Source organism: Phascolarctos cinereus, unplaced genomic scaffold (genome assembly GCF_003287225.1).
Source record: "Phascolarctos cinereus isolate Bilbo 61053 unplaced genomic scaffold, phaCin_HiC Scaffold_1;HRSCAF=81, whole genome shotgun sequence".
In the NCBI taxonomy this organism is placed as follows: Eukaryota; Metazoa; Chordata; class Mammalia; order Diprotodontia; family Phascolarctidae; genus Phascolarctos; species Phascolarctos cinereus.
The window spans coordinates 247,435,092-247,452,594 of NW_027555514.1; the positions used below are offsets into that span (position 1 = coordinate 247,435,092).

Consider the following 17,503-nt stretch of genomic DNA (forward strand, 5'->3'; position numbering starts at 1 on the left):
TCCTTGTAACAAAACAAAACAGTTAAACAAAGTCAAATGAAGTATGTTATTTGTATATTCCACACCTGGAATGTCCCACTTCTCTACCAATGGGGCTCAGTTATGTAGTTATGTTTCATCATTTGTCATCCAGGACCTAGATTGGTCACTGCAGTTATTTAGGGTTCAAGTCTCTGGTAGTGTTGTTTTTGTTTATATGATGAGAGTATTGTTGTCTTGGGTCTGCTTTCTTCACCTTAAAAAAAAGTTTTTTCGAGTATTTCTATGTGCCCCTCCTCCCAAACTTATAGTCTCTTATGTCAGTATAGCATTCCATTACATCCATACACAATTTGTCTAACTATTTCTCCACTGAATGAATGAAAAAGCCTATCTTAAATGCTTAGTATGCAGTAGTCCCTGTGTTAAGAGCTGGGTAAAAAAATTAGTATTCCTTGCCCTCTAGGAGAAGGAGAAGACAGATCACACAGGTTTGTGGTCATTGAGGAAAGAAGCATGGAAAAGGTTGGGAGGGGGGATGTCAGGAATGAGAAAGCAGGCAAATATCAATGATAAAATGGGACTCATTCTTCAGTTTTCCTGTGAATTCTAAGTGACCTTGGAAAATCATTTTTTTTTTCTTCTGCCTCCACATTCTCAAAATGGGGAAAATTCCCAAGGTTTGAAGGATAATGTTATTTATTTATTTTAAATAACTGCTGTTCCTATATATTTATGTTGTTCTTACACAATGCTTTGCCCTTAGTAGGTGTTCAATAAATTCCTATGCTATGATTTGATTCTTTTGATAAACCAAAGCTTCCAAATGATAAGATATAAATCGAAAGATGAAGAATATCACTGAGATCCATGCTCTCAGAATAAGAAACAACTTATATCTTAACACAGCTGTGAAACTTTAAGTGAGAAGCACTTGAATTCTAGGTCTGGTACCAGAATCATAGATTTTTGAAGTTTGTGGAGATTTTAGAGATCATCTAGGTCAACTTCCTACTTAGTGCAAGAATTTCCAAAACACCTCTGAGAAGTTGGAAACATTCAGCTTCTATGAGGGTTGTGTTCTGTATGATTCTAGGAAATCATAATTAGGCCCTACCCTTTCCTACTTTTTATGAGTAATGTGGGGGAGAATATGCACAGCACATTTATTAAATCTGTAGGTGACTCAAAATTGGGAGCAAGAGCTATTATGTTGGGTGAAGTCAGCATCCGCAAGATCTCGACAGGATGAATGCCACATGATGAAATGTGATAAAGGATTGTTGAATTGAAAAGACGGCATTAGACAGGCTGATTTTTTTTGTACTAGTCCTCTTTTGTTCAATTGATCAGGCATTTATGAAGCACCAATTACCTGCCAGTATTGTGCAAGATTCTAGGGATAAAAAAACAAAAACAAGTCCCTTACTTCATGGAGGGAAGTAGCCTAGAGAAGCACGTCAGTCCCTTTTCCTTGACGTCTTTCTGGAGGAAAACAGCATGAACACAAATAAGTAGATGCAAAATATGTACCTAGTAATTTCTAAGTCCAGGTAGGAAAGGGGAATTAGCAACTAGGGGGATCTGGATAGTAGAAGGTGACATTTCAGCTGAGAATTGAAAGAAGCTAAAGAAGACCTGAGTATAAATCTGGCCTCAGAAACTTACTAGTTGTGTGACCTTGGGCAAGTCACTTAGCCCTATTTGCCTTAATTTCCTCATCTATACAAACAAGATGGAGAAGAAAATGGCAAACCACTCCAGTATCTTTGCCAAGAAAACCCCAAATGAGGCCATGAAGAGTAGGACACAACTGAAATGATTAAACAAGAAGTGTGTATGGTATGGGTGAGGATGGAAAGCATTCCAGGGACAATCTGTGCATAGGGGTAGCATACATATTGTTACGTAAGAGGAATAGCATACTTTGTTTGGAATGGAGGGTGGGTGAGAGAGGTTAATGTGCAGGAAGCCTGGAAAGGTAGACTCAAGGCTGACCAGGAAGGACTTTAAATGCCAAATAGTATCTTAGTGAGGGTTATTAGCATAGGTGCAGGTTGTATTATCAAGTCTAAAGAGGGTGTCCAGAACTAGACCTTATCCATCCATCCATCCATCCATCCATCCATCCATCCATCCATACAGCAATCCATCCAGAAACATTAAAAATAACAGAATTCATTAAAAAAGATTTATTTTTTGTAAGAATACCAGTTTAGCCACTTATAATGAGAAATATAGCTATTACGTAATGTGATTAGTTGTTTTAGGTGGTGAGTATATTCTGGATAGTATTTCTAAGGTCTGTCTCAACTCTAAGATGCCATGTTTATTTTCTTAGTTCTGTTACATAGAAAGGAAGATAATAGTATAGCCAAGCTGTGGGGATGGGAAGGCAGCAGCTTCAGTCAGTAGGTCTGAGAGGTATGCCATCCCCTCTTCATTTTTAGAGATGCTTTTAGTAAGTCACAGAAACAGAGAGTATTGGGTCTTAAGTAGTGGGTCTTTCAGTGCCAGGGTTGAGCCTCTTCCAAAAAAGACCCCCAACCCCCTAACATTTATATGGTACTTACTATGTGCTATATAGTATGCTAAGTGTACTTTATAATTATTATCTCATTTGAACCTCACAACCCTGGGAGGTAGGTGCTATTATTATCCCCATTTTACAGATAAGGAAACTGAGGCAAACAGAGATTTAAGTGACTGTCTCAGGGTCACACAACTAGTAAGTGTCTGAGTTCTTCCTGACTCCAGGTTCAGTCCTATATTGACTGTACTACCTAGCTGCCCATTAATGAATAAGCCACAATAATAATGATAATGATGATGATGATGATGATAATAATAATAATAATAATAATAATAATAATAATAATGATAATTAACCATTAATAGACCAATAAGCCATTAATAAATGCAAAGGAAGAGATGAAGGAACAAGGAAGGATCATTGGTCCAGTGAGGCAGCACAACTGCCATTACCTAGACTTACGGTAACCTTCTAGTCTCCATAGGTAGAGTAACCAGTAGGGTATGCCATATGCTCCCTAGAGGTATATCTTGTGTATTCACAACTGCCATTTGTGACTTTCTTGAGCATCCTAACAAAGTACCAACAAAGTATGTAGTTCTGACAAAGCAAATGCCAGAGAATGAAGACATGGTTTGTAATAAATAGGTAGATTAGATTGATAGACAGGTAGGTAGAAAAACATTATTTAGTATTTATTCTGTGATAGTCGCTGGTACTAAGCATTGGGGATATGAATAAAAGTATGCTAGAAGAGTCTCTGCTTGTAAGGAGTTTTCTTCCTAACAGATGAAGATAACATATGAAGAGAACCTGGAAAGTAGTTTGTGAGGGGAAGAAGGAAGGAGAGACACTCCCAGTGGCATGGCAGGAGCTGTCTAAGGAGTATTGGGGAATCTTGGAACCCAGCAGGATAAGCTAACCTATCAAAGACCAGGAAAATTCTAGGGTTGCAGTCCAGTTTTCAAGAGGGGAGTAGAGATGATGATCTGAGTGGAGAATAGCAGAGCTAGAGATGTCCAGTGATGATCTAATGCCCAAATGATGTGTGCATTTGTGAGCTGCCATTTTGAGACCTGTAACCTTACCATCAGGGTACATTTGTAATAGAGGTAAGATAACCTGTCAGGTTGGAAAGTCACTTAGACAGCCCTTTATAACCTGCCCCCTTTCTACCTTTCCAGTCTTATCCCCCTTCATGTTCTATGATCTAATGAAACTGGCCTCCTCCTTGCTATTCTTTGAACACAACAATCTATCTCCTGACTGAACATTTTCACTGGCTGTCCCCCAGTCTTGGAATTTGCTCTCCTCCTCTGTCTCCTGGCCTCCCTGACTATCTTCGAGTCTCAGCTAAAGTTCCACCTTCTGCAAAAAGCTTTCCCAGTCCTGCTTAATTTTAGTGCCTTCCCTCAGATATGACCCTCAGTTTATCCTGTTTATATGTTTTTTATTCGTAATTGTTTACATATCATCTCCCCTATTACACTATGAGATCCTTGAGAGTAGGGAATATTTTGTCTTTCTTTGTATCCCTAGCACTTAGCACAGTGCCTGAGACATCATAGGTGCTTAATAAATACTAGTTAACTAACAAACCAGACTATTAATTGGTAGGTATGATAGAGTGTCATCTGTCTGTTCACCTAATGGCAGGTACAAAAGAACCATAACATAAGTTCCATTACTGATTATCACCTCCTTATATATGGGTGTTCTCTTAGTTCATTCAGTGTTTGACTCTGGGTCTGCATCATACTTGCAGTGTAATTATGCAGCTAGACCACAGGATCCTAAGGATACTTTGCCAGCCTCATGTACCCTGCCCAGGTCCAGTTGTGCATCAGTTATATGTTCTGGACTAGGGTTTTCTTGCCTGCCTCTTAAAAAGAAGATCTTCTTGTGGGGTGGCAACTCTCTCTATCCATGCAACTGAGAAATCAAAGGGTACAAGCATGCAGGTAGACTAGGTCAGTATGGTGTGGCTTGCTCCACTTTGCTTGTTAGTCATGCCCTGCTCTTCCAACCTCTAATCTCTGCCCTCTGTTCCCAAACAGGCTCAATTTATATCAGCAAGTGCACACAGGGCAAGGGTCTAATGCTGGTGATCTGATCTTCCATCCCCAGCTTTTCTAGCAGTCTGGGAAAGGTTATTAGAGTGAGAACCAGGTGATTGTGCATGTACGTCACTCACATAGAACCTTGTTCCCTGAGGAGTTCCTTCTTCAGTTGGCCCTATGTAAGAGTCTGTGGGCTTCCTCTGGGTCAGAAGCTCAGATGCTGTGGCCTGAGAGATGGATCTTGTCTTTATGATCCTGGAAGATTAGGGACCCTAGTAATGGAACAGTGCTTGCTTGTGAGTAGCATTAAGGAGTTAGGGGATGAGCCTGAGCTGCTTAGATTGGAAAGGGTCACTGCTGCTAATTAGAACTGCTCCACAATTAGGCTAATTAGATTCTTGTCTCAGATTTTGGCATTAGAGATCTCCTTATCTCTCTTATCCAGAAAGGACGTAGGGGAAGACTCTTCTATTGGCAGAGTGACATTCTGTGATGAGGGTTGGTTCACAGGCTCTTATCTGAAGCAGAGTAATGTCATTACCCACTTTTCTTTGGTATTAGTCAAGAGTAGAAAAGGGGAACTGGCAGACCATGACACAGTGATCAAACAACATGAAACTGTGTTATATCAGTAGTCATTGAAGAAAATAAGGATGTTCGACTGGAGAAAAGAGCACTTCTTTTCAAACAATTTAAAGGCCTCTCTCTAGAAGAGTTAAATCTCATTCCTCTAACAGGAAGACCTAGGATCAATGGATAGACATTACGGGGAGATCAAACAGTTGGTTAGCTAGCATTTGGTAAGTGCCTATTGTGTTCCAGGCACTCTGATGAGTTATGGAGACCCAGAGAAATGCCAAAGATAGCCCCTGCTCTCAAGGAACTTATAATGGAATTAGGGTAGATCTTCTTTTAAAACTCGGATGGATCTGTGATCTCAACATTTCTCTCCAATGGTGCAGATTGAACCTCATCCATACCTTCCCATCCTGTGCTGTTCTTTCCCATGTTCTGCTGCACACTCCTTCCATGGAGGGGTAGTCCATTCAACATGTTGGGATCTTGTTGCAGGTCTCCTTATATTGTATGAGTACCAACGGTGCATAAAGGCTGCCTACTTTTTCCAGTACCTCATCTGTTCACCTCTTCTTCTGGTTATACCTTTCTCTTCCTTTTATGCTACTTCTGCACATGCTCTCTTCATGTATTCATAGCCCACTCTTGTCCATTTAATAAAAACAAATTCCTGGCTATTAGAGCTAACCTTAAAATTGCCCCTGTGAGGGAGTAAGTTCCCCATCATGAGGGGTCTTCAACGTAAAGCTGCATGAGGACTTGACAGTGATAATTTTCAGGACATTTCTGTGTTAGGTATGTGGTTAAGCTAGTTTACTTGAAGTCTCTTCTAATTCTACTGTCCCCTAAATGTGATTTCCTCACTCTTGCCTCCTTCCCTCTCTTTGTGCATAATCTCTATGCCTGAAAAACCTTTCCCCCACCATTCAAATCTTAACTTGCATTGAATTTGGTGCTTATAACCTTATAGACTGTGGCCCAGTTGTACATGTATTCATTTTACTTTCACAAAGATCTTGAAATAGATCTTATTTTATGTTTTTATCACACCCCAGTAATACTTAGAACAAAAGAGGTGACCAAGAGGTACTTGTTCACTTTATGTGAAAGTAATTAAGGTTTACTTTTCTGTTATGGATAACATGGAATTGATCTTTTAATTCAAATGTTCTTTGCCTCAGAAACGGTCAGGTTTCCTGGTAAATAAACCAACATACCAGCTTTGGAAGGCTGGGTATTATGCTGTGGTACATTTCCCAGAGAAAGACATCACGATTCTTTGGGATAAGAAGACAACCATACATATCAAAGTTGGATCACAGTGGAAGGTAGGCCGAGATTTGACATCTAATTGATATTCTTTTAGGGGGGTTGAGGACATGAACCTTCTTTTAGAAATCTTTTAGAAATTGGTGTGAAAACTCCCAACACTGATGCATATCAATAAGTAACTGATATGTGATTTATAGTCTTAGAGAGTTGACTAAGATGCTGAGGGGTGAGCTGATTTGTCCAAAGTCACACAGCTAAAATGTGTCAGAGGAAGGAATTGAATCTATCTGACTCTGCAGTTGACCTTCTAGCCTTTCTTCTATTCTTCCCTTCTCCATTTGAGATAAAGTAAAATGAAATTTTGATGTTTTGATTAAACTTTTTGATGTCCCATGACTTCCACCGAAGACTTCCAATGTCTCAGACTGTCCTGGGGTTGACCCTTGGCTCTTGAAGGCTATGCCAGTAGAGCACAAGCTCTAAATTCCTCTGGCAGATCCTACCAAGCTGGAAAGACTTCAAGTATCAGCCCAGCGAGAGAGCGTACATCCATCATCCAGAGGACCAGCATAACTACATTTGGAGAAGTTTGTCACTAGTTTGGCTCAGGGGAAAAGGAATTTTTGGCCACCACAACTGTTGAAGATTATCTACCAGGTCATGGTGGGGCTGAGACCTACATCACTGGAGGGTTTACCCACAGCAAAGAAACCACAGATGTTTGAAGTATTGAAGGAAGAAGCTGTTGCTCAGAGTTCAAATAATTCATGTTTTTCCTCATAGATCATTTTCTTAAAGTCCATGGTTATGTGTAAGGTTGGTTGTTGGTAGTGCTATTGGTTTCTAACCTGGAAAAATTTAGCAACAAATGTTCTTTACCTGGGTAGACAGAGAGATTAGACATTCATTCCTACATACATACGCACACACATGTGTGTGTGTTATCTCTATATTATCTGTCTGTCTGTCTGTCTGTCTGTCTGTCTTTGCTAGCATTTATATAGCACGTTAAGGTTTGCAAAACCCTTTACACATCTTATCTTAGTCTGCCCTCCCAGCAGCTCTGGAGGTAGGTGCTATTGTCCTGTTTGACAGATGAGAAGATGAGGATAAGTGCCTTGCCGGGGGCCACCAATCCCATGGTGTGTTGAGGCTGGTTTGAACTGAAGCTTTCCTGACTCTAGCCCTGGTGCTCTCTGCACTGAGCCACCTGGCTGTCTAAGCATTGCTAGTCACTCTACTAACAAGTGAGGAGAGAGATACAGGCAAAAGTAAAAGACCGTCCCTACCCTCAAGGACCTTACTTTCTAATGGATGTCAGTGTTCATTTGTTTCAGTTGTGACTGACTATGGTCCCATATGGGGTTTCCTTGGCAAAGATACTAGAGTGCTTGGCCATTTCCTTCTCCAGCTCATTTTACAGATGAGGAACTGAGGCAAACAGGGTTAAGTGACTTGCCCAGGGTGACATAGCTACTGTCTGAATTTTAACTCTGGTGTTCCTGACTCCAGGCCCAGTGGTCTATTTACTGCACCATCTTGTGGCCTCTTTCCAGTGGGTGAAGGTAGCACATACAAGGGAGTTGGAAAGCAAGGAAGTAAAGGGTGAGAGGCAAGGTCAAAAAGTCTGGAGAGTCAGGATTTTTATTGGGAAATAAGTGAGGTATCCTTAGAGTGGAAAGGCTGTGGGTATGGAGATATAAGAGGCAATCAGATACAGAGGTGTGACCTGGGATCTGTGAACTTTAAAAAAAATGTGTATTTTGATCATTGTATTTTCATGTAATTGTTTTTCCTTGTAATCCTATGCATTTTATTTTATGTATTTTAAATGTTATTCTAAGAAGATTGTTAGGCCTCACCAAGCTGCCAAAGGGCACCATGATGCAAAGAAGTTCAGAACCTTTGTTCTAGGATATATTATGGAAAATGGGTGAAATAGATGGATATTCTGGTTATGTCAATATGAGAGGTAGAGTGGGTGTAGTAGGTAGGGTACTGGCCTTAGAGGCAGGAAGAAATTAATTCAAATCCTACCTTAGACACTTACAAGCTGTGAGACTCTGGTCAAGTCACTTCATTTCCCTGTGCCTCATTTTTCTTATGTATAAAATACGTAACATTCTAGTCAGTCAATAAGCTTTTATTCAGTACCTACTATGGGCCAGGCCCTGTGTTAAGTGCTGGGGATACAAAGAAAGGCAAAAAAAGCCAGTTCCTGATATCTAATGAGAGAGACAATATGCAAACAACTGTGGACAAACAAGCCACGTATAGGATAAATAAGTAAATAAAATGAATAAATAGAATAAATAGGAAATAATAGAGGAAAGGCACTAAAACTAAGAGGAACTTGGAAAGGTTTCCAATAGCAGGTAAGAATTAATTTGAGACTTGAAGGAAGCCAGGGGATAGAGATGAGGAGGGAGGACATTCCAGGCCTGGGGACAGCCAGTGGAAATGCCCAGATTCAGGAAATAAAGTATCTGGTTCATGGAACAGTAAGTAAACCACTATCATTGGATGGGCTTGTAAGGTGTAAAAATGCACTGTATTTCTAGCAGAGCATTTTTATTAATAAATGACTGTTGTGGAAATATTTAGCTCAAAATACTCTTTAAATGTATGAACAATTCTAATGAATCATATTTTACAAATACTAGTTTGACAATAGGATATTATGAGAAGTATCTGCTTATTCTTTAGGGAAAACTTGGAGGTTTGTGTGGAAACTTTGACAAGTGCACTTCAAATGATATGACTACATCTAATAACTTGGAAGTGAGAAATGCTCAGGTATTTGGAGAAAGCTGGACAATAGGCCAGGTAAGTTAAATATGCAAACTTTTAAAATAATTATATGAAATATATGTTAAACCAGACTTTATTAGTAAGAATTGCCATTCTGGAGAAATGAATTGAGGATAATATGTCTGCATCTGTATTCTGTAAGGATGGTGTTATTGGTACCTTACAATACTTTTCTGGACTTAAGGAACTGACACCATTGCTCTGGGCCTCAGTTTCCTCATCTATAGGATGAGAAAGGTTGGATTAGATAGCTTCTGAGGTCTCTTCCAGCTCTATGTTTGCAATATTATGAGAAATAAACTAATTCATAGAATTGATCTTTAATGTGGAGATTGGATCATAGAATAATAGATTGAGAGAGTACCTTAGAGACCATCACTAGATGCAAACCTCCCTCATTTTACTGAAGGAGAACCTCAGGCCCAGAAGAAGTGAGTTGCCCATGGCCACACTGGCAGTAAGGATCAGAGAGGGGATTTGAATCCAGGTCCTCTGACTCCAGAACTTCTGTCCTTTCTACCACACTACACTGCCAGTTACTCTCTAGAAGCACAAATGTTTCCCTTGATCTTGGTATCCTTTAAAAAAGCAATAGAAAATGTCTGCTTTTCTTGCAAGGATTTCTTAATTATATTGACCAGATGTATCATTGCTTCCTTTAGGTGGTCTTAAGTGGTTTTATTATTTACTTGTGTTTTTTTATAATGCATACAGAAGTGATTTCAATAGCTTAATTTTTTTTGATATATTTTGGTTTTGCATTGCTTAATTTTTCCACTGCCCCTTCCCAGAAATCCATCCAATTTGACAAAAATATTTTTAAAAGGAAAAAGAAAAAAATCATCAAAATTCATAAATATTCCCAAAATATGAAAATATAAGTAATGTTTCATACCTGTGGACCTCTCACCTCTGCAAAGATTGTGGGAAATCTTTTCTCATATCTGTAAATATCTTATTTTGAACATGACCAAAAATTAAAAGAAATAGAGAAGTTTGAATGAGGGATGGTGTTAGGAGGAAATATGAGTTCTATTTTGGACATGTCGATTTTTTTTTTTTGGCTAGGCAAGCCCAGGGTCACACAGCTAGTAAGTGTCAAGTGTCTGAGGCTGGATTTGAACTCAGGTCTTCCTGACTCGAGGGCTGGTGCTCCATCCACTGTGCCACCTAACTGCCCCAAACATGTTGATTTTGAGATGCTTCTTTTACATAGAAGTCGTACTGTCCAGCTGGTAATTGGCAATGTGAGAATGAAGTTCAGAAGAGAGATTTAGGATTACAAATATGTGTTGGGGAGTCATCTTCAAGATGATGTTTTAACCCCTGGGAATTTATGAGATCACCCAAAGAAAGAGTGTCATCGTACAGAGTTTGGGGATATGATGGTCCAGCGAAGGAGACTGGACAAACAGGTAGAAGGAGAACCAAGGGAAGAGAAGAGAAAGGAACCAGGGGAAGAGAGGAGTCCAGGGACAGAGAGAGTGACCATGAGAAGAGTGTGATCAAGTGTCAAAAAGACAGAAGGGTTATGTAGAAATAGGTAATGAGAAAAGGCAGTTGGATTTAGAAGTAGTAATAGCTGTCTAAAGTTCTTTCCACTTTGAGATTCTATGATTTTATATCACAAATACATGCAAAGCACACCAAAGTGTTTCACGTGAAGCTTATTTAGCCTCAAGAGCATATACTAGATCTAGTGTTTGAAAAAGGATAGGGAGATGTCTTGGAGACCATGGTTTTGGGCCCCAGAATCGTCATGCTACCTTTTAGTAGGCTTTCCCCCATAAGACTGTCTATGAATTTCCTTATTTTTCCAAATAAAATAATGCACAAAACATTCCACTTCTTTTTTTTCTTCTCAACATTACAGAAACTGATTAGTTTGTGCTTGTAATTTTATGATTTCCAGTGTTTAGCAGAGTGTATGGCACATAGTAGGAGCTCAATAAATGTTTATTGATTGATTGATTTCCTAATGCTAAATTATTCATGAAGTGTATTATATATTGTATGTACATATATAACACCTTTATTCTTGATTATAATTATATCTTGCTGTACATGTACCTTTCTATGTGCTATTCTCAACGTATTTACAAACAATCTGCTTCTTTTTCTCTTTTCCAACAGTGTGAAAAACCAAATGAGACTGTCAGGCCCTGTGAGGCATATCAAAATAAGTTTCCTTATGCCAAGAAAGAATGCTCAATTTTATACAGTGATATTTTTGCCCCCTGCCGAAATGTGGTAAAGGAATATTTTGTTAAATTTTAGAATCGTTGAATCTCTAACAGTAATGCATTAGGACAAATATTTTATCTCTGAAATGGTGTCATTTGAATTTCCAGTCTCCCCCATCTCACTTCCACCCCTCCTCCATTATTAGTTTTCAGTGTTGTTTTTTAAAAAGTCTTTGGTTGATTTTAGGTTCTAGGATGCTGAGATTAGCATAACACTCTAGGTGGCAGTGTTAAGCTAATAATAAATCTTTTAAAAGCACGGACTTAAATTTTCTTTAAAAATGTAGCTCATTACTCAGTGTTCAAAATTATTAAGAATATCCTTGGCAGTATCTGATATTAAGTTAATTTTAAAAAATAATTGTCATTCTCTTCTCTGTATAGATTGATGTGACTTCCTTTGTCAAAAACTGCCATACAGACACCTGCAACTGTAACCTGGGTGGGGACTGCGAGTGTCTCTGTTCAAGCATAGCTGCTTATGCTTACAAGTGCTGTCAGGAGGGGGTGTCAGTTCACTGGAGAGGCCCTATTTGTGGTGAGTCCTCAGCTTATAATGCATAATGAAGAGGAACAGAGTTGTTTGATATGAGACACTGAAGCAGCTTTGCTAATTTATAATAAAAATTCTAATTAATCACATAATTATGATAATATAATTATATTAGATAATGGTTTATAATTATAAATTAATATAATATAACATAATGCCCCTCAATTAAGACAACCCAATCTTTTCATTTTATTTATGAGGTAGAGGATTTGAAGGGTGTCAAGAAGATTTATCCACATGTGACTTTTAGAATTTTCTTTTTGTTTGTATTTGGCTGTCACCATGTTTAACATGGCATCAGTTACTTCTATATTTAAAAAAATCCTTCAGGGTTGTGATTTATGATCCCAATCTTCCTACCATTTGTGAAGCTTTGCTTTTCTGACTAGAATTTTGTTTCTCAAGCCTTAGCCTTTGTTCATTGCCAGACTAGAATCTTTTTACTTATTATTCTACTTGTGTAGGAGGTAAGTCAGTTGAAGCACACTTAATGATTTTGAGTTTTAGGTTGACATTTTTAAATTGGGAACACACGGTTTCCCACCTGTTTATGAACTCTGAGGGAAAGCTTGCAATTAATTAAGATGTACTATAGTCAGAGAATCTTCATGGATCAAAGGGAATTGCCAGTTTATAGCAGCTGACATTAATGTGGAACTTTAAGTTTTACAAAAGGCTTTTCCTGAATTTGCTCATTTGATCCTCCCTACAACCCACTAAAGTAGGTACTACAGCTTTTATTAACTTCATTCTGCATATCAGGCAACGGAGGCTCAGACAGCTTAACAGATTTTCTGATGCTGCTCACGTCATAGGTGGCATTTTCCTGATTCCAAGTCAAACATGCAATCTGCTACCTCATGTTATCTGTCAGTTGTGATCTGACTTCATGCTTTTTCTACATTGTTACTGACAAACAAGTTTTATTTTGTTTGGGAATGAAATAACCAAGTGGTTGTATTTTCTGTAGTTTAAGATTCATTCATTCATTCTTTCTTTTTTTTTTAGCACTTGATTGTGACTCCTACAACCAAGGTATGTGACTTTTTCCCCCCATGAAGTACAACTTTGTATTTCAGTAGATATATTCTCATGTGACAATCCTTTGAATAATTTGGATTAGGAACAAAGAACCATTTATCTTGTGTGATTTAACTAAACAAGAGCTCTTAATTACTATAATCAATCTACTTCTTCAATTCTGGGATCACTGGATTTAGAGTTGGAAGTAGTCTTAGAGATCATCTCCAGTTTCCTCATTTTACAAGTGAGGAAATTAAGATTTAGAGAAGGGAAGCGAGTTGCTTAGCATCACACACATTTCTGTTTCCCTGTGATTTTTCCTCTTTGTGGATATTTATGCTCTCATGGTGAAGATGATAAAAAAAATTTGTTCTTTGAATATAGAAATATTATAAGAATACCTTTTATCCATGTAGCAAGAGCTGGAAACACTATATTAAAAGTCTGTGTCAGGGGTGAGGAACCTGTGGCCTCGAGGACTCTGTGTTTTGCCATTAGCGTCTTTTGTTTGAAATCATAAAAAGATAAGAAATATTTCATAAATTTTCATTCCATGTATAATATGTACGATAGAATATTAACCTGTTGTGGTTGGTTGGTGGTTGTACTTCATTTTCCAAGAGGACCAAAATGATATCACTGCTTTGGAGTCAAGGTACAGGGTGTCCAACTGTTGCTAATCAGACCAATATAAGCTCGGAAGAGTCTACCATAGATCGGGCACAAATAATGCACACGAACACTTGGAGTGGAGATGTCTCTAAATTTGCATGTTTCATGTTTCTTTTGAGCTACTGCAATTCTGCTTCATTCATAGAGCACAGCACCTTATTTGCTGTGGGCACGCCATGCTGGGTGGTCTTGTGTCAGTGTGTCTCATGTCACACAATCAATGGCTAAGTACTTCAGAGAGCCCTTGAGAATGTGGTATGAGATGTAACAGAATATCAAGCATTTAATCTGGACCCTCATTATCCATGAACAGAAACACTCATTTACAGGTGGAGAAATAGAACCATGAGTTTTTAGTGTTTGACTTTTTTGATATTTTAATTTTCATACTTATTTCTATATTATTTTATATGTAACTATATAACTCTGTGTATATGTACATATATATGTGTGCGTGTATATATACATACACACACACACACACACACACACATATATATATATATATATATATATATCACATTTGCAAAGACAAAGGAAAAAGAAATTAAGTTGATCGGTTCTGCTCTGGCTCTGTCATCTGCTAGCATTATGCTCTCTACTGTAATCAATGGCCTCTGTTCCTTCTTTTTCCTGATTTTTTCCATTTTAAAATTTTCGCTCTGTTATTACATTGGTATATGGAGATCCTGATAAGAAAACACTCTACCAATGCAGATCAGCAACTTAAAATCTGAAAGAGTTGTTTGGAAGCATTGGGAGGTTAAGTCACTTGCCCAAAGTCATGCAGCTAGTTTGTATCAAAGGCAAAACCAAAAGATTTCCTGACTCCAAGGCTGGCTCTCTAGCTTCTTTTCTAGGCCAACTCTCTTTGCCTTAATTATTTAAATTTTTTTTTAAAAAAATTTTTAGGTAGACTTGCCCAGGGTCACACAGCTAGTAAGTATCAAGTGTTTGGTCTGAGGTCGGATTTGAACTCAGGTCCTCCTGACTTCAGGGCCAGTGCTCTATAACTGCACCACCTAGCTGCCCCTTCTTTGCCTTAATTATACTTCAAAATTCCCATCTGAGCTCTGTTCATTCTTACAGTATTCTTATAGGTCCTTGACACTCTTTTATTTGTCCTTGGTTACATGTAAATTCTTTTAAATCTCCCTTAGAGAGCTCCTAGTTCAGTAACATTGGACTCCTTAGATGAATTTCATTCTTTAAAATTTTCCTTGTATTATAAGAATTTTCATTTGTGCTTCTTACATTCCTGAAACTTCCAAATTCTTTTATATACAGCAATAGAATCACTCCTTGAATTACATATATACATATGTAATTCTTTTATATACTTATTCAGTTTTTTTTTTGTTTGTTTTTGGCTAGGCAATGGGGTTAAGTGACTTGCCCAGGGTCACACAACTAGTAAGTGTTATGTGTCTGAGGCCGGATTTAAACTCAGGTCCTCCTGAATCCAGGGCCAGTGCTCTATCCACTGCGCCACCTAGCTGCCCCTTATACTTACTTGCTTTTAAAGATACATTTTGTTTGCTGAAATTATCAATGTCTTTTGTTTTTATGCAATATTAATTTCTGAATATTTCTATCTCTCCTTCATTCTCAAGTAAGCTGTATCTCGTCTAACAATTGTAACTACTTCAGAGCTCATAGAGAGGGAGTGTTGTGCTCTCATTTTCTTTATTAAGGGTAGACCCAGACACACAAGATCCTAGGGGTAGTCTGGTCTCTAATTAGATGGATTAGAATCCTTTTCTTTCAGGGAAAATTACCTAAAGCTTATGTTTGGCTCACATTTAGGTGTCTCCAAAAGTGGAAAGTAGAAAGGTGCTCAACATATAATAAGAATCAAGTATGGGACAGTTATTTATTCACTGCAGACAAAAGAAGTGCCACACACTAAAGGCTCTCTTAAAGAAATGCACATTGACAGGAAATTTAACAAGCAGCAGCCATAAACTAATCACTATTACCTTCTTTTTGGTGGTTGATGCTTAAAACGTCAAGCCATAATGCAGTATGGGGAACTGGTAATGAACAGGAATATCTACATATTACATATTTATATATAACCTTGGCTCTGAACTTTCCAAGTAAGTCCCTTTAAGTCCAAGCCAAGGATAAGCTTCTTCCCTATTTGGTCGTTATCCTTTCAGAAATTTACTCTTCTGAAAATCAACTCTAACCAGAGAGCACAAGATCTCCAGTGTCTCAGATTCACAAAGTTGTCTCCAGACAGGACATAACCGTTCCAGGATCGCTGTACAGTTCTTACCTGTCTTCAAGGAAGGAAATACAATGTGGAAAAGGCAGCTAAGGATCCCAAGACCCATGCCCAGATCACCTCCTTAAATCCTGTTCATCTCCCCTGTTCTAGATGCCTTATGAGAATGCTCATCCTTTCTTCCATTTGCACAAGGCCTCTCCCTACATCTCTCTAGGAATAAGTTTTAACAATCTTGACTTCATTTGTAGATAGAAGGCAAGAGAGAGGCCAAGGGCCAATCACTTTCTTTTAAAGATCTACTGGGTCACTGGCTCTTCCTGCTGAATATCATAAAAGGACTGCCTTCCCATTTCAAGGTACTCAAGTCCTTCAGCCCTGAGTTATTTTTCTGGAAGCAGCTAGAGTTCAGACTCAATACTCCATTGGTTATATTCCAAATCCAAACCCTAATACATCTATAACGAAAATTTTTAAAAAAAGGAAAATGAAGAAAAGCTGTTTAGCAAAACCAAACAAGTATATCAACTATGTCTGGTAATATGTGCCATTTTATATATCCTGAAAGCCCCCACCTCTTCAATGGAGGAAGGAAAATTTATTTTCTCATCTCTTCCCTGGGGCCAACCTTAGTTATTATGATAACACGTCATTCAGTTTTATTTTGTTGTCATTTCTATTAACATTGTTATGTGTTTATATATGCATGTATATGTATATAACTAAATGTATATGCATATATATGTAAATGTATAAAAATATTTCCCTGGTTCTGCTTAATTGACACTACGTCAGCTCATACAAGTCTTGTCATGCCTCTGAATTTTTCATATTAATCATTCCTTTACCTCAATGATTTTCCATTACATCAGTATGCCCACAATTTGTTTGGCTATTTTCCAATTGTTAGGTACCTACTTTATTTCCACTTCTTTGATTAGGCTTTGAATAACAAATCTCTACCTCTTTCTACAGAATCATTCCTTAGTTTCTTTTGCATTCTCCCAGTCTATCTTTGAGTTTATTGGGGTGTTTTGTGTTTTGAGTGCATTTTACATCTGTCACTTTAGAGGGAGTGATTCCTGTTTCATTTATCATGCTGTCTAATTACCACAACCTCGCTGTAAGACAAAGAACCAGCCTTGATGTCTATGTACAGATTGAAGTTGGTTTGAAGCTGTATACAGATTTAAGTTGGTGCTTTATTTTCTGAAAATTAAAAAAAAATCTATAATAATTAAAGGCCAGAGAGATGGGAAAACGTGCTATAGCAGTGGCAATATTCACGGGTGATAGGAATGAATGTGAGGAATTAAAGAGTAGCTAGAATGCTAATGTCTATTAGAAATAATAAGTTAATAAAGCAGTTATGGTGGCCTGGTGGGGGCAAATCTTCTATTCACAGACTGGGGCTGATTCTCAGGACATGGTGACTGTTTTCTGAGGATGGAGTCTTTTTAAGGGGTATAACATGGAGTGAATTCTGTCCTTGTAGGAGAATTAATGTGGATCATAGCAAATCTTAAATGTGACAAAGGAAACTAAGGAAAA

The 17,503-nt window shown here is 38.1% G+C and overlaps 1 protein-coding gene across 1 annotated transcript in view; it reads left to right on the top strand.

The window, feature by feature from the left end:
• Positions 1 to 17,503, top strand: part of OTOGL (otogelin like) — a 194,923-nt gene that overhangs the window by 92,234 nt on the left and 85,186 nt on the right. Inside the window, exons 24-28 of the mRNA XM_078150389.1 lie at positions 6,330 to 6,476; positions 9,127 to 9,246; positions 11,365 to 11,481; positions 11,859 to 12,012; positions 13,036 to 13,062. Coding sequence (XP_078006515.1) covers positions 6,330 to 6,476; positions 9,127 to 9,246; positions 11,365 to 11,481; positions 11,859 to 12,012; positions 13,036 to 13,062 — 565 coding nt within the window. The remainder of the gene's footprint in view (positions 1 to 6,329; positions 6,477 to 9,126; positions 9,247 to 11,364; positions 11,482 to 11,858; positions 12,013 to 13,035; positions 13,063 to 17,503) is intronic.